Source organism: Bos indicus, chromosome X (genome assembly GCF_029378745.1).
Source record: "Bos indicus isolate NIAB-ARS_2022 breed Sahiwal x Tharparkar chromosome X, NIAB-ARS_B.indTharparkar_mat_pri_1.0, whole genome shotgun sequence".
NCBI classification, from domain to species: domain Eukaryota; kingdom Metazoa; phylum Chordata; class Mammalia; order Artiodactyla; family Bovidae; genus Bos; species Bos indicus.
The window spans coordinates 139672236-139697820 of NC_091789.1; the positions used below are offsets into that span (position 1 = coordinate 139672236).

Genomic DNA, 25585 nt, shown 5'->3' on the forward strand with positions numbered 1-25585 from the left:
TGTACTATTCAACTCTGTCTGACACTGTTAGCTTGATGCCCTTCATGGGACCTTTTTCTCATCCCATCGTCCCACTTTGGCCTTATTCCCTGGCTTTTCTGATTTTTTCCTTCTTGGGCTCTTTGACCTCCCTTTCAAGTGTTTCCTTAACCTTTATATTTAAAAGTCAGTGTTCCTTAAAATTCAAATCTCAGTGTCGCTGGACTTTCTAATCTCCCCCTAGTCATTTGTTTGCTGTTCATTTAAGGTATGTTCTTTGAAGACCTACAGTTGAGGACTGTTCTAGGAGCCGGTGATACAACAGAGGACAAAGAGACAAAAATGTCTGTCCATAAAGGGCTTATATTCTAAGGGAAGAGAGGCAATAAATGGATGAGTGAACAGCTAGATCAGTGGTGGATTGTGGTTAAAGTCACAGTGAACAACCAAGGTTAAGAGACTGAGCCTGTCAGGGCTCCTCTTTGAGGCAAGAGAGTCAGGGAGGGTCCCCTGTGAAGGTACATTTGAGCACAGATGGACTTTGTGCATTCCCAAGGGTCCCTCTAGACCACAGCCTCCTAGATCCTCGTCTCTGGGAGCCCCCAGTCCACCAAAGCCACGTTCCCGATTGCCTCCTGGACAGCTTCCGCAGGCCATCTGGGGACCCCTGAAACCACAGACTGAGCTCTCATGCCAAACCTCTGCCTCCTCCTTTGTTTCCCCATTTGGTTCACAGCACTGCCAGCTCTTCACTCCCCCAAGCTAGAGACTCCAGACTTCCCTTCCCACCTTCTCCTTTTCTACTCCCCTGATCCAATCAGGCGTCATCAGGGTCCTTGCCTTCCTCCTCATGCCCTCATTCACACGCCCCTTCTCTCACCTGTACTCCCTCAGGATACTCCAAATGAGTTTGGCAGCCTCTAGGTTTGCCCTGTGCCATGCTGTCTTTCCCATTACCAACAGGACGACCTTCGGAATTCATGAGTTAGATCTGCTCTCAAGCCTTCCATCTCTACCTACCCACTGCCTCCAGGATTAGCAGGTGTTCAACCTCCCTGGATCCCACTCTGCTGGTTCAGCTGCCTCATTTCCCTCCCCACTCCCACACCCTATGCTCTGGCCCCTCTGTCAAGAAAATCATCTCCCCAACACTTTGAAAATACCCTTTCTCCTTTTGTATGCTTTTCAGAATTTCCTGGACTGATCTATCCCTGCCCCCGCCCCACCCCCTGCTTCCCTGCTCTTAGTCTTTTGCTCACCTACCTTGCAGGCTGGGAATCCCTGGTGGCTCATATGGTAAAGAATCCGCCTGCAATATAGGAGACCCAGGTTTGATCCCTTGGTCAGGATGATACCCTGGAGGAGGGCATGGTAACCCACTCCAGTAGTCTTGCCTGGAGAATCCCATGGATAGAGGAGCCTGGCAGGCTACAGTCCATGGGGTCGCAGAGTCGGACACAACTGAGCAACTAACACAACAACTCTGTAGGTTTTTAACCTTAGTGCAGTAGCCAACTCTGTTCTGTGAAGCTTTTCCCCATTCTCTTCCCCCACCTTGCCCTCCTCTCCTTTGTTGGGATACCATAGTGCTTGTATCAGATTGGACTCCCCTGGTTTAAGAAGGGTTCTCTGAATTCCATTAGCCTGCATTGTACCTGGTTGAACCATAAGAAACTCCTGTTCTTTTAGTCAATATCAGGAAGCTTGTATGGTTCAATCTACTGTATCCAGTTTATGTCAATACTTGTTATTCCTGTTTGGGCTTTGCTTTCAGAAATATTCATACCTTCCACCAGAATGCTTTAAAACAAGGGGCTCAGAATAATTTTCAGCTCTCAGAGATATTTTGCATCCTGTTCATTCTACATAGTCCATTTTTCTGGCCAAAAATGGATGTGAACTTCAGAAAAGTTCTCAGTGTATACTCCGCTTTCTTTCTGGCTATGAACAACTTTCCTGTCAAGTTTCTTCTGATTCACAAAATTCTTCTGGTTTGTCACAAACACCAGTGAGGATTTGAGGATGCTTAGAAAGTGATGCAATGGTAACTTCTAGAATTGTCATACTCATTTTCTCATGAAAAGAAAATGACAAAGTTTTGAACAAGGCAAAAGCAACGCATAGTCTATTTATAGTTTTTCAAGGTGAAAAAGAGATCAGACTGTCAACTGGAGAGTTTGTAAATATTTTGTCCAATGGCTATGATTTCCGTGACTCTGATACACAACTAGAGTGGCCCCTAAATTTAGAATGTCTTTTATATTCTGCCTGCCCACTTCCACCAACATTTTCAAATGCTCTTCTTAAGTAATAACCCCCCCAAATTATTCTGCCATTTCTATAATTGAATGATTTTGCTTTTGATTGAGTGATTGCACTTTTTAAATAAAACCCAATAATGTAGCTAATCACAGTTGTGCCCTTTTGTGCTGAATTGAATTTTGTTTGGGTATTAATTCTCTCTTGAACTGCTGAGGGAGAACAAGCCTGTCATGAAAGAACATTCGGCATCTTCCCCTCTGAATACACCTAAGCCATTTTTGAAAAATGTTTGCAGACCATCCTATGTGGACACATCATCACGTTTTCCTTTGTGGGTTAGTTACATCACATCCGTGTTTCTTTTTGCAAGTCTGAAATCTTAGGCTGCCATGCTTCTCAATCCTTCCACCATGAGACAATAAAGTTGTCTGGGGCCGGAATTCAAGGGACTGGCTAGTTGACTGTGGGCATGGTCTCCTAAGACAAGGCTGAAAGTGGAAAATGAGATGTACAAAATGAAAAATGTTGAAACAAGCTAAACTGGTTTTTAAAATCTTTTCTGGTTCAACTGGCCCGGAGGCATTGAATGTAGAAGTCTTCAGGGATTATCTCACATGAATGCATTAAAAGCTCAGGTTGTTAGAAGATTTTGATTCAGGATCTTATACCTTTTTTTGTTTTCAACAAACAGAGCAACAGACCTTCAAAACTTGGGAGAGGACTTTTTAGGAGATGGTGGCCTCCTCCTTGTCTTTATGTCTGCTTCTGAGATGTGTTCACCCCCAAACAACTAGCAGACTGTCTGAATCAGGAAACCCATCACCCTGTACTTATCGGTGGTCATGAATGTATTTAACTCAAGTTTCTAGAATTTTTTTTTAATTGAGGTACAACTGACATACAATATTATGTTAATTTTAGGTATACAGCATAGTGATTCAGTGTTTGCATACATGGCAAAATGCTCACCATGATATGTCTAGTTGCTGTCTGTCACCTTACAAAGTTAATACAATATTAATGACTGTATTTCCCATACTGTACATTACATCCCCACAAGTCACTCATTATTATAACTGAAAATGTTTACATCCTAATCTCCTTCACCCATTTCTCCCTCCTCCCCAAACCCTCTCCCCTCTGGAAGCCACCAGTCTTGTCTCTGTGAGTCTGGATTTTGCTTATTTGGTTTGGTTTGTTTGTTGGATTCCACATATAAGAGAAATCAGATGGTACAGTATCTGTCTTTCTCAGTCTGACTCACTTCACTTAGCGTCCATGGATGGACCTTGAGGGTGTTACACTGAATTTCTCTAAATCTTTTGAATAGGAGCAGTGAAGGTGAGCAGGTCAAACAAATGTTTAAAAATGGTGGAGAAATTAGTGATGTTTGGAACCATATAGCTTATAACTCTGATATATATGCTTAGATGGGTTGAGAACATTGGTTCAATAGTATCTGAGGATGCAAGGAGACTTGTGAGAGCAGTAGTCACAATCATTGTTTTTAAAATAGCCTTTCTGCTGAACAATTAGAACGTTCTTGAAAACAGTCTTTTGACTCCAAATGTGGGATTCTAAGGACTAAGGCTCCATACAGAAATAACCAGATCAAGAAGAAAAACCACTCTAGTTTGATTTTTTAACCAAGGAGTCAGCAAACTGTCAGCTAGATATACTTGTAGCATATTATGTTCCTTTTAAAATAAAGATGGATACTTTTTTATGAAATAGGTTTCAGCTGAAGTTTCTTACTATCTCATATGTTAGCTATAGATAAGGAAAAGGGTTCTGGGGCTGAATTGCTATACTGCTGTTGTTAAATCGGTGTTTAGGCCCTCCTCCTCCTTCTGTCCTTTTTCTCCCCTCTTTGATATGTTCAGGTCAATCTAGCTAGCTTGCTAGAGGTTGTGTGAAAGACACATTTTAAAAAATTGGAAGTGTGGTTGATTTACAGTGTTGTTAATAGTTTCAGGTGTATAGGACAGAGATTCAGAAGATATTCATATATGCATATCTGTCCTTTTTCTGATTCCTTTCCATTGTAGATACTTACAAGATATTGAGTATAGTTCCATGTGCTAGCAAGTAAGGCCTTGTTGTTTATCTATTTCATACATGGTAGTGTGTATAATCTCAAACTCCTAATTTACCCCTTCCCTCCCCTTTTGCCTTTGGTAACATTAAGTTTGCTTTCTTCCGTCAGTCCATGGGTCTCCTTTTGTACATGGTAACTGGTATCATTTTTGTTTGATTTTTACATTCCACATATAAGTGATGTCATATGGCATTTTGTCTTTTTCTGGAAAAACACATATTAAAGGAAGAAAAAGAAAACGGAGACCCCGGGCAAATCTTTTACCTGGATCCTAGGGTCTAGGGTCAAGGGTAAAGGAAATAAAACAAACTGATGCTGTGTCCAGGGGTCCCAGGGGAAGGTGAGAGTTCCCTTGTGGGAAGAAATGAGGCTTTCTGCAGAAACACACAGGGGCCGGCGGCGGAGCGCCGAGTCACGTGGTGGGAGGGGGCTCTCTTCTCTCTCACAGCCCCTGCTCTGATGTCACGAATCTATTCTTTCCTGGGAGAATTAATTAGCATTCGTCGGGTGCAGTTGGCGAGGAGGAAGGAGGGAGCTGGAGCGCGCGTGTAGGCAGGCGAGCCAGAGGCGCAGCGCGGTCTGTGGGGCGCGGGGGGTGCCCCCCCGGGAGCCGCATCGGGGACTTGGGCAGCGGCGAGCAGGGGTGGCGGTGTTATAACCGGGATCCTCCGTGACGTATGGCTGCCGGCCCCTTGGCAGCTGTCTTTCTGGACCAGTAGGCGGAGGGGGATTGACGCCGCCGGAGACTTTTGCATCTTGGAAGGGACTGTAATCTTCTGGAGTGAAGAACCGAAGCTCTCCATCACCCGGGTGTAAATAAGAGCCGGAGGGGAGAGCAAAAGAAAAGGAAGAGGAGGGGGAGACGTGGGTGTCGGGGGCGGGGGAGCGGGCAAAGCATTTTTGGTGGATGGTATGAAGCCAGCCATGGAAACTGCAGCGGAGGAGAATACTGAACAGAGCCGAGAAAGAAAAGGTACCCTGGGCTCTGAGAAGAGCCCGTGTAAAGCTTTTCACTGCGGGGGGAGTGGCTAGAAAGGGGCAGCTGGATTTGTGTCTCTGAAACTATCCGGATGGCCTGGTCTGGCTCTTAGGGTGGTTTTCTCCTAGAGGCTGGTGTTAAATGAATAGAGAGCAGCCTCTTTTGAGTGCATCACTCGTCCAAATCTTTCTCCCAAACGTGGTATTGCACGGAAGGAGGTCCACAATCTGTCACCTTGGGAAGCTGGGTTGGGGAAATTGTCTGTTTTAATTACTATAATGAGCCCTAACTGAGATCCTAGGCTCGGCAAGTTATATTCCGGGGACATGGAATGCATTGTCTGTTAGTAATGCAGAGGGGAAACGGGAGGGACACGCGTATCAAAATACGCTTTGGTTCTGCTGATGCTGTACTGATTTTGGACATGCTCTAATTTTTGTATTTAATACAATTTCTATTTCTGTGTATCAGACCCTAACTCTGATGTGTAATAACCATTTACAGTTGGAGCTTGAGAGAGAAAACATCAGCTCTGTGGGCTAGTACTGATGGAAGACGGTTGCGGGGTGGTGGTGGGGGGGGGGCGTGGGTGGGTGGGGAGGTTAGTCTTTTGCTGTTTCTGACTTGGAGATCTCCAACAGGAAAATCCACACAGGTCCTGTTCTTCAAAGGGCATCTGAGAACACATCCCAATCTTGACTTTTGCGAGAAGTCAGTGTTTTGCGGTAGGAAGATGGCAGAAAATAGAGGCTAACATTAATCTCTCTTTTCCTAGATAATGACTGGTTTAGGTTCACTACCTCACAGAATCAGCTCAGGCCCTGTGAGGTGAAGAGCATCTCACTGCATTGTAATTTCCTCCTTCACCCTAAGTTACTGTCCTAAAGGCACCAGAACACGTTCGGTACCTGCAGTGGCTCTTATAGCAAAAGCTCCCCATGCTAGGGTTGTTTCTCCTGACCCTGACATCCACTAATAGTCACTAAACAATAGTCAGTCTCCCGGATAGAGATACAGGTACATTTTACATAAGCCTATGTAGGTTGATCCATCTGAAATTCCTGATAGTCAACCATTTTGCATCTGCAAAAACAGCAATTTCGAGAATTTCACTGTGCTAGCATGCTTGGGTAGAACAGTCCTTGAATAACATTCTCCCCTAAACTGAGCAATTTCACTTTTTAAATTAATTGCTTTTCAAAGTATGATAAAATATGCAGAGAACAAAATGTGCCTTTTGAACCATTCTTAGATGGATAATTCGGTGGAATTAAGTACATAGCATTTAGATTTCTGCAATTGATAGTTGAGCTTAATTGCTGCGGCAAACCTACTGCCCCCCCCAAACAACAGCAAAAGCCAGCCCCCATATCCCCCTGCCTTTTCTTATATGTATACATTTGTTCATTTATATGAATGACCAAATAGCAGTAAGAGAAGCTTGCGGGAATATTTGTAAAGCTGAGGAACTGAGATAAAAGTTGAAAGATTGATTTCCATGACAAATAGAGACAAAGCTTGGGAGATGTAATCACGCAATAACAGCATTGTTGTGAAGAAGCCAATCACAGTTGTAGCAATCTTCCCCCAAATAGATGCTTAGAACACACTTTGTATTAATATGCAGCTGAAAGCACTTTTGGTCTCCACAGAAGCAAGAACAGGGCATAAAACCAATGTAGAATCCTTACTACCTAACTCTGGTTCTCACCATTGTTTATCTTCTGGAGTGCTATTAATTCATATCCATTAAATATTTATTATTTAATACCAAAAATCTACAGCTGCTACTCCATCCCTGGCAGTCTGTATATGAAAACTCATTAGTGAGGGTTCCAGAGACAAAATTAGAAGCAAAAGATAATTTCTGGAGGAACTTTAAAAATTACCAAAATGGATAAACACTAGCTGTTGAGTAGTCCAGATGTCCCAAGTTACTGCAAGACACGGTCACACGTATAGCTTATACTCGAGTAAGAACATGGGCCCGGGATTGGATTTTGAGCACAGCAACAGGGGTCGCGCTTGCCCTTAACCCACCAGGAGTGTTGATCTGGACGGCAGCCTGCCTGCTGAGCTTGGTTTAAATGAACAAGTTCATCTGCCAGCCAGGCAGGGTCAAAGCTTCCACGAGTGTGTCTTTGTAGTGTGCCCAGTTTGCTCTCCCATCGTAGTCCAAGGCACATACAGAGGCATAAAATGATAAACATGTTTGGACATGCTCGCCACTCCAGGATTCCTTCAGACTTAATTTTAAATTTATAAAATCAGTGTTCACTTAAATTAATATTTACAAGTTTGACACAGAGAATGCATTATATAATTCTTGAGCAGGTGGATCTGGGGGGATGGGGTGGTTTCCTTTAAGCCTGTCACCAAAGGATTTATTTTAGTAAATTGAATCCTCTACATTTTGTCACTTCCCACAGAGCGTTTTATGCACATGTATTTTTCCCCCTCTATTCTTCCTTTCCCAGTTGTTTTCATTGTCGGTGGTACGGGCGATACTTATCTGAATTTGGAGTATTATTGCCCAGTGGCTAAAACCCAGTAGCTTGTGGATTAATGGCTTTAGATAATTATTAATAATGTTTACTAAGAATACAAGTTATTATAAACTGATCTCAGCTTTTCCAGACAGTCTCACTTCTCAGAGTTTTAGCAGGACAAAGAAAGCTGTTTCTTTAAACTCAATCAGAATGACTTTGTTCCTGTTGTAAACAAAGATAATCCAAGTCCTTAAAAAAAAAAAAAAAAAAAGCGTATGTGTTTTGAAACAGTCTCCTAGCTTTTGTCATGGAACCCTACTGGATGCTTAAAATTCACAAGAAGTAATTTAGCCTTTATTCAGGAATTTTTACAGAAAGCAAGAGGTTTTCTCAGAAGGATGTAAACAAAAAAAGCCAAATTATTACCAATGACAGTTTTTAAATCGGAAGCATTAAATTAAATCAAAGTGTTGGGGATTCAGTAAGCAGATTCACTGAAATAGAATAAGTGGAGGAAATGAAGACAGAATAAAAGCAACTAGATCATGAGACTCGATAATAAAGAGATGAGAGTGAGGTTTCTATTTATTTCTGTGGAGTATTACTTGATGTCAATTCATTTGTGAAAAACCAATGCATCTAGACTCACTGGGAGGGTGTAATCTAGGCGCAGAAAAAACAATGGAATCACTTGCTCTATTGGATGGGAAAAAAACCCTAAGTATCTGTTAGGAAAATTATTTTTATTACATGTAGGAAATTGGAGTCTACTGAAGCAATTGTAGTCAGGCTAGTTAAGCTCCTGTGAATCATTGCTCAACTACATTTCAGAACTCCAGGTGTCAAATTAAATTTCTAAGCACATAAAAAGAAAAATGTAGAAAATCAGGAATAATGTGTAATTTAAAATGAATTGCAGGCCATAGTCAACATAAGAAATGAATGTGAATGGTTGATATAATTAGAAAATGAACACATCCATTTAAATCTTTTTAATCAAATAGGTATAATTTCTTAGGTTTTTATTTTTTTTTAAAAAATTGAGTGAAAGACGTGCACTTCTGGCCAAAAAAAAATTTATTTGTATTGTTTTTGTTTAGGAAGGAAAGCACTTCTCTAGAATATCTGACCTGTAGGCTAAAAACCCAGAGGGACACATTTAGCACATTACACTCATCCTGGTGATCTGGGAGTTATTTGATGTTGAGATTTTTATTGACATTTTCTGACTTGATTACGTACATATGATACGGAGAAAGTTGTAGATGCAGTTTTTTCCTATAAGGATCTTCCAAGGAGGACATTTGAAGGGAGTGTATCTGGGGATGAGACTGTAGAGAAAAGCAGGGCCGGCCAGACGGTGCTGGACATATGTGGCAGGTATGATACAGCTTGCTTTTATTTTTTTTAGAAAATTTAAATGTGGAGAAGATCTCAGCAAGCCAGTTGGTACCTCTCTTCCTTTGATACGATCATTTCCTGTCAAAGATTTGGCCTTGCTCATTCATTAGACAAAGAATTTGGACTCCTTTCTGGAGACGGAGATTTACCTTCCTTGGAAGTGAGCGGAAATCCTGAATTCCGATTGTAATGTTAAAAAACATCGTCTCTCCCTGTTATCTGGGAGTACATGCCAATGTAAACAGTCTTCATAACATGACTTATTAGCTTCGCTGTATCTGGGAACCCATGACGTAACCAGTGTCCCCATGACATACGTTTCCCCTCACTGGGGCTGGTGATCAATCGGCCTGTTCTGAGATACTCCCTTGCTTGTTTCTCCTTGAGACCCAGTGTCCGTCCATGTGAGATGGTTGGCCAGGGATAGGATGGCTGTGGGGTGGATGGAGGAAGAAGGTGGCTTTTAAGAGCGGGAAGCCAGACTCCCACCTTCACAAATGTACCTGGTTGTGCATCCTTTGGTTCATTTCTTTATTCATTTAATAATGCTCATCTCGGAAGCATCACCCTTCTTCTGCCCTGTCAGCTCCTGTCATAGGAGCAGAAGGTGCCAACTCATCATAGGAACCATTCTGTAGAGTATAATCGTGCTTTTTACAGTACTCTTGCTGATTGGTGGCAGATTAAATCTCAGAGGATGATGTCCAAGAGGAGAATTTTGATCCTTGGCCAGCCCAGAGAAAGTATAATAGAGAAAATAAAATATTTTCCTATTTTGTAGACTCATTTGATGAATTGCATTAATTTTTTTTTTTTTTTTGTATTTCACGCCTGACTGACTGTCTTTGAGATCAGGGATCAGTGCACTTGATCTGTAATGGGCCCGAGAGTAAATATTTAGGCCCAGTGGGCCATGTAGTGTTGTAACTACTCAACGCTTCCAGGTAGTGTGAAACAGCCACAGATAGTGGATAAGCGCATAGGTGTGGCTGTGTTGCAGTAAAACTTCATTTGCAAAACCAGGTGGCCATCACTGGCTGACCCCTTCTATATCCTGTAGTGTTGTTAGAGCGTCCTTTAATATTTTAAACTCTGCTTGAGAATGGAGGATGACAGACATAGCTTTCAGAGACCTGGCCCACTGAGTATGGTTTATTTATTTATTTTTATTTAGGAAGCTTAATCTTTGTTATTTAGTTGCTTCCAGTGATAATTTCCTAGATGGCAGAAAGCACACCAGCCTGCAGTTTAGTTATATAGCCTCATCCCTAAATCGCAGCATCTGAGTCAATGGGGGGAAAGTGTCCACAGCATTATTTTTATTTTCTTTCGTCAACCCCCCCCCCCATCGTTTGTGTCGTGCCCATCTTTGGCGATGACCACTCAGTTCTCTGTCTCACCTCAGCCTCAACCATAAATAGTATGCAGTTGGCCAAGAAGTTCGTTGGGATTTTTCGGTTCCCTCTTATGGAAAAACGCAATCAAACTTCTTGACCAAGACCATTTCCGAGATGTCATAGTATTCTGTGCTTCCTCGAGAATATCCAGAGGTCTCCTGCCCATGTCTCCCTCCTACTCTCTAAGGGGAGCATTTGCAGTCTTCCCACTGAAGAGCAGAAGCTGAAATCTTCCTGCATCTGAATGTTTTCCCCACTTCTTGGCAGTTGGCAGTCCAGAAAGGATGCCATTTTAAAACACTCCCCAAGCTGAGGTGTCCCCTCATGATCACGTGACTCCTTTTTAGATTTTGGGCCCCTGTTCTTTTAAACAAAACATATCCTATGTTCTTTAAAATTTTATAATTTGATGCTTACTGTCTTTAAGTTTGGCTCAGAGATACAAAATAGAGGGTTTTCTTTCCCTCCATATGGAAAGATGAATTGTTGTCCAGAGGCCTTGTCACGCACTTACTGACCCTGTCTCCACACCTACAGGAGGAGGAAGAATGCTGAACTGAGTGTCTTGGGCATAGCCACCAGGCTTTACTCAGAAAACACGTTAGCGTTGGGCAGTGCATGGTTTTTCACTGTCATTGCCAAGCAGCTTGTGCCCATATGAGGGGATGAGGGCAGAGAAGGGATGGGCTGTTGACAGACATTTCCTGAATTGCCTACCCTGCCTTGGGTGAGGTTAGTGTGGTTGGGGGTCGGGGTAAGGGTGGGGACCTGGAGACCCGTTGCTTGATCCACAAGGTCCCAGGATATTCTCTTGCATGCAGCCAACTATTTATCTGGCAGACATAGATTGGGCACCTGCTGTGTATTGGACTTGGAGAGAGAAATTTTTTGAAAGGAGGGTGAAAACTTTTCAGATAGAAGTGATTGAGCTACAGAGGGCTTATAGCCACTTTAACCAGGAGTATGACTTGGTCTCCTGGTTCTTTCCATTGGCCCCAGTGGGTTGCCCTGCTTTTGGAGAATATAGCACAACCCACGGTGTGAGAGAAACTCCCCTGAAGAGTAAACCAAAACTCTAAATGCAGGAAAGGCTGAGAGTTCAGAACTTTTAAGAACCCTGAAATAGCATCAGGAGCTTGGGATCTGAAACACGTCTTGATGCACAGAAGCACAGTTTACCTCCAGACAGACCTCAGTAAAAGAGTAGAGACAGTGACAGCACAGGCCACAGTTGGATAACCTGCCCTCTGGAGTCATATCACCCACATTTACGCACAGGCTCCTCCCTCCAGCTGTGTGGTCATGGGCAAATAACTTAACTCTCAGTTGCCCCTAGGTTCTTCATTTGTAAAGCTAGAGTAGTAAGAGTACCTCCTTCATAGGATGGTTGTGACAAATACCTTGATCTCAAATGATTGAGGTCATGGTAACAGTGAGACTGTTTTTAATCTTATGTATTGGCATATCCCAAATGTTCTAAGCTGTGATTGCTTAGGAAGGTATCTGATTTAAACCTAATGCATGTGTAGAGGCCATCTAAAATTCACAGCTAAGGCAGACCCATCTCCTCTGACCCTAAACAGGGTCCTGAAATAAATTGCTTGAGGAAATCAGATCCCTGTGATTCCAGGTGGGAGACTTTGAAGTGTGTCCAATATTCTATTGGAGATCAAAGAAGCCCAACTAAAGAAATTGTGGACTGACTGGCATAACAACCATGGACTGAGCAAAAATTCTTTTTGAAAGGACTGTCTTGAAACTTAGGACTCAAACTTTGGAAAGACTAAAGTGATTGGTAGAATCAGAACATGTGACATTCCTTAAAAATGTATTGACTTAAATAGTTTTGCCTGTGTTACACATAGTTTTTTTAAAAAAAACTTTAACACTTTGCATTAAAAAAAACTTCCTGAGGGAACAGGTGTAACACGCTTTGTGTGGTGCCCAGCACGTTGTAGCACACATCTCCATTTAACAACAGAACCAGCGGCAGTAAAAATACTTTCATTGTGCAGTTCTGATCTTGTCCTCACATCCTTTTCCCCCCCTCTCAAATGCCTTTAACTCTCTTTAATGTCTCTAAAAAACATTACTTTATCATGAAACCAAAGAGATTTGCCCTAAAACACCACCTAGAACCGTAGGTCTCCACTTCCCAAGTGGAAATACCACGAGAGTTTTCAGAGACTGTGGAGAGCAGAGTCGGGTTTCATAATGGCTGGGGAGGTGTTCAGTGGATCTGCTCGGGGCATTTGCTCTTTTACCTTACCATGTGATGGTTTGCCTAGTCCTTATCCTCAGTGGTCTAAGATGCTCGATGGGGCATTATAATGTGCTCTTCTGATGGAATAATTCCCCCACATCAATGTCAGCACCATTTGTTTAATCCTTAAATATTTGTGGCACCCCGGAAGCCATAACCCATCATTAGGTTTGATAGGATTCTCAGCTAGAAACTGGCCACAGCGACCTTATGGTCTCTTGGGATTTCAGGGTTGTAATTCAGCTAACAGTTACCAGCATCTGATTCTGTGTCAGGCAAGTTGGTAGATAGTTTTCTGTCCGGTTCCCTAAGAAGTATGAGATATAGTCAGATTACTAGTTGGGACCTACTTGAGTCCCCAGGAGGCCACTTGTCACCTTGTGTGTGAGGAAGCCCTGCTTCAAGCCCAATGCCCACAGCCCTTTCTCTGTCAAGACACTGGGAGATAATTGGAACAAGATTGAATGTGGAAAATTCTAGACTCTGATGTCCTGAGCTTAGATGAGATGACAGAGAATACTGCTGATGTCATTGGGAAAACAGGAGTGTCACCTAAGATTCAGCAGACCATGGGGTTATTGGCTGGAACTAGCTACCATTAGAGCAAGCCTGGGTTCACCTTCACTTATGTAGCTACAATGATGATTGTGCTCTGTGGGTCTGAAAGGGAACTGAACAGAAAGAAAAAATACAATGGTGAGAAGCCAGCTTTTCCTTATCAACAGTATCTGCCCAAAATGAGCATTTGGAGGGGTAAGGAGGATTGGGAGGAGATGGAGAAAATAGAGAAGGAAAATACTGGTGATTTTTTTTTTTGTCAACTTAAATTCAAAAATGGAGGAGGAGATGCTAACGTTCTCAGCATATCATGCCGAGTTGATAAGATGGTACTGCAAGGTTGCAGTTCAATAGCGTTTTTTGTGTATTCGTCGTTTCCTTTAATTATATGGTAAAAGAATACATTAAAATGCTGATGTAGAATCTTTGCTGGAGATAGAGACACTGACTCTTTGCCACCTGAAATTGGCAGTGAACAGCAGAGCTGAAATGGAAATTGGCAGGTACCACTGGATGTACCCAGGCTCAAAGAACCACCAGTACCGTCCCGTGCCAACCCTGGGGGACAGGGCTAACCCCTTGAGCAGTCCAGGTAAATACAGCCTCGGGGTGCATTCGCATAGCAACTCAACTGTTATCTTTAATATGATTTGTGATAGCTCTTTTGGTTTGGTGCTGTTTTCTGTTTTGCTTGATGCATTCATTTGTTCACAGGGGCTGGGGTGGAAGTGGCCCTTTAAACATTGTTTTCATCATCTTTCTTTTTCTCTCTTCCTCTCCATTCCACCCCATCTTTCCCCTCTTTCTTCTCCCTCCTCCCTATTTTCTCCCCCTCACCTCTTCTTCTCAAAGGGAGCAAGGTGCAATGAGATGTGCCTTGGAGTTAAGCATGAAATGTCTAATATTTGAACCACCAGTGGGGTGGGGCAGTCATATGTGCCCATCATGGGACCAAGAACTGAACTGGGACATTTGAGGAGCCTGGGCTCTGAGAGTGCTGTCAGTGGCCCCAAACATCTCTCTGGCCACATGGCTCTTCAGTCCTCTGATTTATTAACATCAGTCTGTTACCTTTGAGAAGGAAAACTCAAAGCCCATGAAATGAGGATCATATACTTGGGTACTTGACCCCATCAGGTAGGTCCATGGGGTCCGATCTCTAGTCTCCTTGCTCAGAGGAACACTGGCCTCTCAAAACATCTAAGTGCTGGGTCTGAGTAAACTGTGCATCAGCCCGTCTGGGGACCTGGAAGGGGAGAAACCTGAGCGATATGCACACCCACCCTCCACATCCCTGAAGTCCACACAGAGCTAAGATTCAGTGGTTTTAAATTACTTAAAATGGGAATACAAAGGGATGGTGGTGGGTCAGAGAAACACTCCAGGCTTCAAGTTATTGCTGGAATTCTGTGTGAACCCATAGCATTGTTCATCCGAAATGTCTTCTTACTTCTGCAAGAATAAATCAGAAATGACAGCATAGAACCGAAAAGTCTAGAAAGAGCAATCTAGAGGTACAATGTAAGACCTACACTGAGTTACAAAGTCATAGCACCTGTCATTCACTTAATAATTAAAACTTTTTTCCTTTAAAACCTGAATTGTGGCTTCAGGTTAATTAACATGAAATCTGTGTTTGGATTTAGTTCTATGCGTTGAGTGACATATTCCTTCACTCCATCTCTGGCCACTAGGCGCCAGCTCTGTGTGCCTGTGTAGTGCCGGCTCGAAGAGGTGAGCAAGAAATGCCACCAGACATTTGTTCTCTTGGAGCCTTTGAAGGATGGAAGGTTCTAGAAGCTTGATTTCTTTAAAATTGCCATTAGGCGTGATGTATCCATACAGTGGAATACTGTGTGGCGGTGAGAAGGAATGAAGGACGCATACTGCAACACAGATGGGTCTCAGAAACAGGATGCTGAGTCAAAGATGACACATGAGAGCAAATACTGCAGGGTTCCACTGACATGAAATGGCAAATCCAGAGAGACAGAAAATAGCTGAGTGAGTGCCGGAGGCTGGGGGAGGCAGCGCTGGGGAGTGACTGCTGAGGGTACAAGGATCCTTTATGGAGTGATGGAGATGTTTTCAAATTAGATTGTGGTGATGGTTACACCATGCTGTAAATTGACTCAAAACCACACTGGTCCGTACACTTAAAAAGGTGAATTTTCTATGTAAACTTAGCTCAAAAGCCTCCCCCGCTCCCCGCCCTGAAAAGGAAAATATGTATAATTGAATGGCAGAGAGGGAAAGAGAACGGGCAGTACTTGTTAACATGACAAGAAGGTCTCCACATTATCTGTAACGGCTGGGCTAAATTCTTAATTTAGTTAAGAATTCAGAAGAGTTGGGGCTTTTGAAAAGTGATGTGGTGCACATACCGTATGCACTTGCCGTGTCCCCAGCAAGGTCCAGGTGCGCCCCTCAAGTCCAACACATGGATCTTTCTGGAGCACTGAACTTAGGTCAGGGACATCTGCGAACAGCATCTGGGCCATTCAAGGTCAGTTCTGGATATCAAGGGAATTCAGAGCAGAATGGGTTTCACTGCCAGATGAACTCCACTCCCACCCCACCCCCAAAAAGAAACCAACCTTAGTTTTCAGAGGTTCGAGAATTCTGGAGTGGTATGATGAGAAACTGTAGAACTCTAATAGTTAATCACATGGCTGGTGATGTTTCAGCTGAGAATTCCAGGATCAAGCAGGTTCTTGTCAGAGGGGGAGAAAGAAAATCCCCAGAGGGAGGGACTGAACCTAGCCATGGTGTCACCTTCCCAGTGGCCCAGAGATTTTGCTGTCTCCTCAGTCAGCGCAGTTGCCATTCTGTGCTTAGATCCCAAACCAGATGGTGTGAGGGAAAAAATAGACGATTCCATATGGCTCTTGTGTCTTTTATTTTCCCCGTTTGCAGAGTTCTCAGTTTCTTTCCAGTGGGGGACAGACAGTGGGAAGAGGTTTTGGTCCACGCCGACGGGGAGATCTTTACCAAAGGAAAATGCAGGCACTGTGGCAGAGACCTCCTCCCCCAAACTGCTTACTCCCCGTGAGGGACGTCAAGGTGCTCCCAGTTTCCTTTGCCTCAGTCGTTTCCCATCTTCCTTTTTGGGTGAAACTTCTCTGTGGAGTTACATTTTTAGCACTTGGATAGTGAATCCTTCACCATCTGTACTGCTTTCTTCTTTCTGAATTAACTTCTTTGACCAGGTGGCATCCACATCTTCTTTGGGCCTCCAGGAAATCAAGGGGCGGGTGGCCACAAGGGCCACCTCAGGTGACACTGCCTTGGGGACCTAGGCCTGAGGCAGTGGCACTTGGGAAATAAGGAGCCCTTTGGGCTTCAGTTGTGTTCGATGGAATATTGTGCTTAGCGTGTAGGGTGTGGTTCAGGCTACTGCAGTTGTCACAAGGGCTTCAGTCAGTGTCATCAGAGAGAATTCAGATCCTCTCTTCCACGTGCGGTCCATGGGCCAGCAGGATCAGCATCCCCTAGAAGCTTGTTACAAATGCAGAGTCTCAGGCCACCCCGAGGCCTGCTGAATCCAAGTCTGCATTTTCAGAACTTTCCAGATGATTCCTGGGCATAATGCAGTTCGAGAAGCACTAATTGAGAGCAAGGTCCAAAAGCAAGAAGGGAGAAGACAGAAGGAATTGAAGAGGTGGATTTACCCTCAAAAGTCTGAGAAATCGCTGTGTTTTCCATTGTCCTTTCTGTCCCTCTTTATGGGGAGGCAGGTGTAAGAATTGCCAGTCATTAATGCACTGAGTCCTGGTTAGTTTGAAAGGCCGGTGACCTTGGATTCTCTTAGCCACTTGTCTGAAAATGTGCCTCCTCTTATTTCTTTGTTTAAAATCGTGGTGAATGAGAATGGGGGATGGGGCAGTGAAAATGGGTCCAGCTTGTCTCCTTCTGGAGAAAGCGAGGAGAAAGCAGTTGATAGGAGTTGGGAGAAGTTCTCAAATGCCCCTCATGATCTTGAATATAATACAGTGACATGTAAGATGCTGTCACCTAATACAGCTGTAAGCTAAAAGACCAAGAATGACTATTCAGACACTGGTAAATCTGTGTAGTTCCGCATTCAGTCTACCAGGTAAGGAGTACAAAAACCACTCCCTTCAGCAGTTGCCAGTTCCCCTCCTGTTGTTGTCGTGGATGAGTCACTAAGTCATGTCCAAGTCTTTTGCGACCCTATGAACTGTAGCCCTCCAGGCTCCTCTGTCCATGGGATTTCCCAGGCAAGAATACTGGAGTGGGTTGCCATGCCCTCCTTCAGGGGATCTTCCAGACCCAGGGATCGAACCCACATCTCCTGCATTGGCAGGCCGGTTCTTTACCACTGAGCCAGCAGGGAAGCCCTTTCTGGCCAGCTCACAAATCCTAATGGCTCTAATGCTTGGACTCAGATGTTTTAGATAATTCCAGAAGTCCAAAGAGATCACCCTCTCACATACGGATTAGAACTAAAGGTGTGGGGAGAGCATGAGGAATGTTGGTATTTGGCTGAGTGTTGAGCAGGAAGCCCCCGTGTTGGGATTTCCATGGCCAAGATTCCCGGGCAGCCATGGAAATCCCAACACAATGGAAATCCCAACACAGGGGCTTCCTGCTCAACACTCGGCCAAATACTAACATTCCTGCTTGCTCAGTACTGTGCATCAGGTCCCACTGTGGGCTCCTCCTATCTGCCCAGGTGGGACCTGAGAAGGCAGGCCCCTTGAGATCCCTAGCCTTTCTCCCTCTGGCCCCCTAGCCTGGGACTTCTCTGCCATGGATCCACTCTATAGAGTGACACCTGAGATGTGAGAGTCCTGGGAAATGCTGTTGGATTTGGTGTTACACTGTCTTGTCACACTGTCCTAACCTATAGTTGTAAGGCAACTATGTTTGAGGCCTTTTCTGAAAACACTTGAACTGTATTTCAAGGTGGGGAGCCTGTAATCTCTCTGTGTGCATCTTTGGTCTCTGTTGCTGGTCATGTGTGGACTATAGCCCGGGGTCTGATGGTGTCGTGTGAGTTTTCGGGCAGGGCAACTGATCCCCGGAGTCTGGCTGGAGAAGCATTCTCGGTTTACACAACCATGGCCAGGGGAAGCACCCAGCATGTGTGTCTGATGGCTGCCACTGACTGAAGGTGTTTCAGGTTACCTGGAGGTGAACAATGGACTCAGTACAAGCATGTTCTAGCCCGGGTTCATGCCATAATGTTTCTGAGTTTTTAAAGAGTTCTTTGCATTTTGTTTTCTGCTGTGGATTATTTATTCTATTTTCAAATTACCTGCAGTTTTCACCCCAAAATGTGCCAGTATAGGGCAGGTAACTATTTTATAACTTATTTACCAAAGGCTATTATGTCAGTCATATACATAGTTTTTCATTTACAAATGTTCAACTTTTTATCAGCTATACTGTTGGTATATGCTTAGCACTCAATTATCTAGCAGTGGCTGCCACTGTGTCTGTGACATACAGAACTCCCTTTGCCTTTCAGTCTTGTGTCTATTCCTCAGCTCAGAGCAGACAAAGAAAGAAGAGATGAAAAGCAGATCGGTCAGAACTGAGTGTCTATCTGGGGCTTTCTCTCAGGTACAGCATCTGGTTTTAGAGAAACTGACTTGGATTATTCAAAGCAGCAATTTATAGTCTCTTAGAAACAGTGACATCTTATCTTCATTACCTTTATAATACCACCCCCCCCCGTGTTGTATGTTTTCAGTTTGAGTTAATTAAAATTAATTTTGTCTTGAACTCTTTTGCCTGCCCCCCTGCCCCAGAGAGCTAACTGGAGACATTGGGAAGCAGCTCAAGTCTGCTTTTAGAGGTTAGTCTTCCCACCTCCCCAAGCTGTGTCCTTTTGTGGGTCCCTGTTCACTCACAAATAGGCCACACATACACCCATACCCGTGTGTTTCTAGATCTGTCAAAAGCTTTTGTGAAACGGCTTGTGCACCGGGAAGCAGAAAGCTCTGGAGGTCTGAGTCATCTAGGTATGGTGAGACTTTCTCTGAAGAGCAGCCTGTGTTTTCTCTAGGAACTTCCAGAGTCAGTGCTTTCACCCCAAGGAGTAACTCTAGTGGTGAAATGTCAGGCCAGTAGGAGCAAAACAGGTCTTTTCTGTGGTCTTAAGACAACCCTGTTCATGGTCATGTGCTCTTTCCCAGTGGTGATAGATGGAGATTCTGGAGATCTATGAGGACTTGGCTTAAACCAGGCTGATGATCACAACTGTGTTTCACCACACAAAAATCGCAACTGAGTTTTTGTGAATAAAGTTTTATTAGAACCAGCTATGGTCATTCATTTACAGATTGTCTGTGGCTGCTTTCCTACAAAAACAGCAAAATTGAGTAGTTTCAGCCATATGCTCTGCAAAGCCAAAGAGAATTATTATCTGGCCCTTTCCATTAAAAAAAAAAAAAAAGCCAAGCCCTGACTTAGAGTGATTGTATTCTTAGCACTCATTATAAATCCAGTCACTTATGGTAGGCAAGACCTAAACATTTTGCTAGTCACTCAGTTTCCTAAAATCTCCACCCAAGATCCCTCACCTTCTTCTCTCCAGGCTCCAGAATCCTTGCTCCCTGGGGTACTGGTTGTTCACAGGCTTTAGGCTAAAGCTCAGTCTTTCTTCAGAGGGTCCCTTGACTCTTTCTGGAAGCTCAGGCCCTTTGGCCTCTTACAAGCCCTTTTCTGAGTGTTCCCACAAGAAACCAAGTCCTGTTAAATAGACACCATGGGCTGTTTTCATCAATTACTCCATTTGTTGTACTTTAGCGAGTTTTATTTTCTGTGTTAAGTAAAAGAATCACCAAGGATGCTGGTTAAACGTTCAGATTGCCAGATTCCCCCTTTGGGGTGGGCCCCAGGAATTTGATTTGTTTTAATAAGCTCCCCAGGCAATTCAGAGCCACACTGAAGTCTGACCACCACTACTATATATGTGGAGGATCAAAATCTTAATGGAGAAAATAGTTCCTCATGATAACATCTTTGGTAAAGTATTGTTTCAGGTCAAAATACCTTTCTGAAGGGCAACATAAACTTGAAATTGAAAGGCAACTTGTATACATGTTTTCTATCAAGATGCCCAAAGCCAAATCACCACATCCCTAGCAGAGAGTAAATTTGAAGCAAACTTCTCTTGATGTTTTAAGATTGTCATTGCATCTTTGTGTCACTGCATTTTTTAAAAAAAATGCTTTAAAGATTCTATTGTAGAGCTGCAGGCATATACCAGAGCTGAAGCTGTGTATTAGTTATCTACTGTTGCATGACAGATTAATCTTACACTCGATAGTCAGAAACAACAACATATATCATCTCAATTTCTGTAGGTCAGGAGTCTGGACTCTGCTTAGCTGTCTCTGGGTCTCTAACAAGGCTGTGACTGAAAGCATTGGCCAGGGCTGTAGTTTCATCTGAAGGCTCAACCATAGAAGAATCCACTGCCTAGATCACTTTTTGTGGTTGTTGTCAGGACTCAGTTCCTCAAAGGCTGTGGAACTGAGGGCCTCGGCTACTCACTAGCTCTTGGCCCAAGACCTCCCTTGATTCTTTGCCATGTGGGCTTTCCCATATCTCCCTCATGACGTGGCGGCTGACTTCATCAGAGAGAGTGGGTGATAGAGTGTGCCAGCAATAGAGAGAGTGCTAGGAAGATGGAAGTCAGTTTTTTGAAACCTAATCAGGGAAGCTAGTCAGTAGGTTTAGCCCATACTTTGGGGGAGGGTATGAATATCAGGAGGTGAGGACCATTGGGGGTATCTTAGAAGGCTACCTGCTGCAAGCCATATAAATGTTTCAAAATGGAAATGCATCACGTGTCCCCTTAAAGCACTGGCTTCTCTGCTTAATGACAGTAGCCCCTACACTTTCCTGTCACCAAGTAGCCCATAGGTTCTGTAGCTGTAGGATATCTCCCTCCCCCACCACCAGCCCACCCCACCCAGCTCGATGTGGTTGTTAAGGCTCCTGACTTTTGCTGCCAATCCTTAGTTTCCAAAAGGGATTTATAACCTTTTACCATTACTAGCATCTTTTGTAAAAATTGAACTTAAGAAGCATATCTTGAAAGGAAAAGGAAAAGAAAAAGGTCATTTTTAAAAACTTTTTTTGAGTTACAGTTGATATGCACAACGTGCATACATGTAAAGTGACCTGTTGGATCAGCTTTGACATACATACGTGCCCATGAAACGAGCAAAAAATTGACATGTCTGCCAATCCCCCAGGTCCCTTTGTAAGCCCTTTCTTTCCACACAACTACTGATTCGCCCTCTGTCTCTGGGTGAGTTGATATTTTCTGGAGTGGCCCCTAAGAAAATTCGTTCACATATATTCTCTCTTGTTTTCTCACCGAGCCATGCCTGTAAAATGCTGTGTGACTTTGCTTCACAGCTCCAAGCTTTGTCTGGTTTTTACCCTTCCTGCCTTCATTGAATACACCCTGCGCCCTTTGAATAAAACTCAAAAAGACGCATTCTGCTACCACCCACAGTGGAAGAGTTTAGTTTGCACCCACTGCAGTTCAGCCTACACGCTAGCACCAGATTAATCTCTTAAAAGCACACCTCAGATCATGTCACTCGCCTGTTCACAAACCTTCCCTCTCTCCTTACTGCCTACAAAATGAAGCACCCAGGGCTGCAGGCTGGCTCAGAGACCTCCCCACAGGAGGGCCTTGCCTGCCTCTCCAGCTTGTCTCCTGACACTGTCCCAATGCCCTTGACAAACTCCACCACACACGCCCTCAACTTTCCCTACTGGCGCCTAACCACATCAGTCCTGTTCTTCACTCATGCCTGTCAATCTCTCCTAACCACAGGATCCTTCTGTTCTTAAAGGCCTGTCTACACCACTGCCACCCACACGCCCCTTCCTAAGCTCCCCACACTAAGCCAAGGAGATGCCTCTACCTCCTTCCCCATGTCCCTGAGTCACCTCGCTCTTCATTCTACTTGAATATTTCTGCTGTGTTTGTGTCCCTCACCCCACTCCAAACTGTCAAGTCCAGGAGGGCAAACCAAATCCCTGCAGCTCCCAGTATGGTGCCTTGCACATAGCAGCAATTCAATAGACACTCACTGAACTCAGTGCAATCTAGCAACACATAGACACTGAAACCTAGATGGTCAAGGAGGTTGAGTGATGCTAAAGCTTAATATTGCAGGGGCACCTCAAATTTCCTGAACACCCTGCAGGAAATCTCTGTGCTCTTAAAACCTCTGTCATTTAGATTTAGAGCTAGCTTTCCAAAGAGTCTAACACAACTGAGCAAGCACACACTCATCCCCAGCTTGCCTAGATTTCCCTGGTTCTTCTCTCCCCACTTCACTAGGCTTAGAGCACACATATGGTCTTTAGGAAAAACCTAAGCCAGTCCCCACAGAAGGTGAAGGACGGGACTAACAAGATCTCTGTCTTAACTTTATTTGCTCTCACCATGTGAACATAGCTTTCCTTTTCTGTGCTTGCTTATCTCCTACTCCAAGCCATATTGCACATGTGAGAGGCTCATCAATTGTGAGATGTTGCACAACATGTCACAAAAATGAAAAGTTTTGATTTCACAGATTTTAGGACCAGATTTGAGAAGGATATCCCCCCCCAAAAAAACAGTTCTCTTTATATCATTAAAAATAGTTTCAGTGTTCTTGGCATTATACAGTTGGACTTGTACATTAATGACTCTAAGAAGGTCTTAAGAGAACTAGGAAGCAAGCTATCATTTGGGTGTTTTCTTAGGTCTTTAGCAGGAAGCTCCCGTGTCCACTGACTTCATGATACCTTCTTAATGGTACATACCAGTAGTTTACGGACTTTGGGGTGTAAAGTCCCTTTACTCTCTTAAAAATAATTGAAGGCCCTGAAAGCTTTTGCTCATGTGGGTTATATCTCTAGGTATTTTTTGTATTAGAAATTATAACTAAGATATTACTTAAGTAATGTTTTCATCATAGAAGTTAAAAGTTATATAATTTATTTTTATATTGTCTTTATTAGTATTTGACCTCAGAAATAGATTATATTCTATCCTTTAAAAAATAATGAACTTATTTAAAATGTTACTAATAAATCCATAACCCGGTAACAAAAATAATGTTTGAGAAAGATAACTCTTCCCAAACAAGGCAAAGCTTGAGTGAGAAGAGCAGCACTGTTTTACATTTTATCAGATCTCTGTAATATCTGGCTTAATATTCAACAGCTGTTATCTTTACATCTGCCTCTGCCCTCACTCACAGGCATCTTGGAGCATCTAGTTTTTGCTGAAGTGTATGAAGAAAACTCAGTCTCTCACAGATAGGTGGTTGGAGAAGGGAGGAATGTTTTAATGGCCTTTTCATGTTTTTGTGGAACTCTTCCTTGATAATGCACCAAAATCCAGCAAGTGGTTGATTGATAATGTGGAATAAAGATTATTGATAATGTGGAATCTGAAACTGTATTAGTGAACTTTTTCTACTCCGTTCCATTAAAATCTATTGCTCTCCCTTGCAGTCTGATCGGTCTGTATTAGAGAATGATTTTGTAACATCCTTCATTGGTCACTTGGAAAATACCGGTTCTCTGGCTGGTACAAATCTTCCAAGTATTGACACATTTTATTATACCATATCCCAAAAGTCACATTTCATTAACATCACCACTGATTTCATTAGGAAGTTTTCTAAGTACTGGGAAGCTGGGCCTTTCACAGGTGCAAGTTTTCCAAAATTGATTGGCAAGATATTGTCGCTTATTTTCTTTGAAGTTGACAAGCTCATTTGCATCATTTTTAAGAAAATTTGTGCCAGATAACCAAGTCTGTGTGTGTATCATGTTTCAGGTACAGTATTACAATTCAGCATCTGTATACAACATCTGTGTACACTGCAGAGTGGTCATCACCACAAAATCTAGTTACCGTCCATCACCAGACTAACAGTTGACCCCTTCACCCATTTCACCCAACCCCCGACCCCCTTCCTCTCTGGTAACTACCCATCTGTTCTCTGTATCTATGAATTGTTTTTTGTTTTTGGTTTTTTTAGATTCTACATATGAGTGAAATTATATGCTATTTGTCTTTCTCCACCTGACTTACCCTATGTAGCATAATGCCCTCAAGGTCCATCCATGTTGTTGCAAATGGCAAGAATTTGTTCGTTTTTATAGCTGAGTAGTATTTCATTGTGTGTGTATGTGAGATGTACACATAAGATATATATCATCTTTTTTAAATTATTGAAGTATAGTTGGTTTATAATGTTGTGTTAGTTTCTGGTGTACAACAGAGTGATTCAGTTATACATATATTCATTCTTTTTCAATTTTTTTTTCCTGTATAGGTTATTACAGAATATTGAGTATAGTTCCCTATGCTGTGCAATAGGTCATTATTAGTTTTCCATTTTATATATAGTAGTGTGTATATCAGAGAAAGCAGTGGCACCCCACTCCAGTACTCTTGCCTGGAAAATCCCATGGACAGAGGAGCCTGGTGGGCCACAGTCCATGGGGTCGGTAAGAGTCGGACACGGGTGAGTGACTTCACTTTCACTTTTCCCTTTCCTGCACTGGAGAAGGAAATGGCAACCCACTCCAGTGTTCTTGCCTGGAGAATCCCAGGGACAGGGGAGCCTGGTGGGCCGCTGTCTATGGGGTCGCACAGAGTCGGACACGACTGAAGCGACTTAGCAGCAGCAGCAGCAGTGTGTATATGTTAACCCCAAGCTCCTATTTTATCCTTCCTCCACGTATTTCCCCTTAGGTAATCATAAGTTTGTTTTTGAAATCTGTGAGTCTGTTTCTGTATTGTAAATAAGTCCATTTGTATCATTTTTAAAAATTAGGTTCTGCTTATGTGATACATGATGTTTGTCCTTCTCTGACTTAACTCAGTATGATAATCTCTAGGTCCATCCATGTTGCTACAGATGGCATTATTTCATTCTTTTTAATGGCTGAGTAGTATTCCATTGTATATATGTACCACTAAGTGGACATGAATTTGCACAAACTCTGCAAGATAGTGAAGGACAGGGAAGCCTGGTGTACTGCAGTCTATGGGGTCGCAAACAGTCGGAGGTGATTTAGCAACTGAACAACGACATCTTCTTTATCCATTCATCTGTTGATGGACACTGAAGTTGCTTCCCTATCTTGGTAAATAGT

The 25585-nt window shown here is 43.3% G+C and overlaps 1 protein-coding gene across 6 annotated transcripts in view; it reads left to right on the top strand.

Moving 5' to 3' along the window:
• GPM6B (glycoprotein M6B) overlaps positions 1-25585 on the top strand; it is a 161051-nt gene that overhangs the window by 109717 nt on the left and 25749 nt on the right. Inside the window, exons 1-2 of one of the 6 annotated variants that reach the window (XM_019955948.2) lie at positions 5217-5312; positions 13899-14018. The exons of 2 other annotated variants lie outside the window; for them this stretch is intronic. In XM_019955948.2, coding sequence (XP_019811507.1) covers positions 5252-5312; positions 13899-14018 — 181 coding nt within the window. In that variant the 5' untranslated portion in view covers positions 5217-5251. Of the gene's footprint in view, positions 1-4878; positions 5313-13898; positions 14019-25585 lie in introns of those variants that run through there. 3 more of the 6 variants (XM_019955947.2, XM_019955949.2, XM_019955951.2) reach the window with 3 other exon arrangements.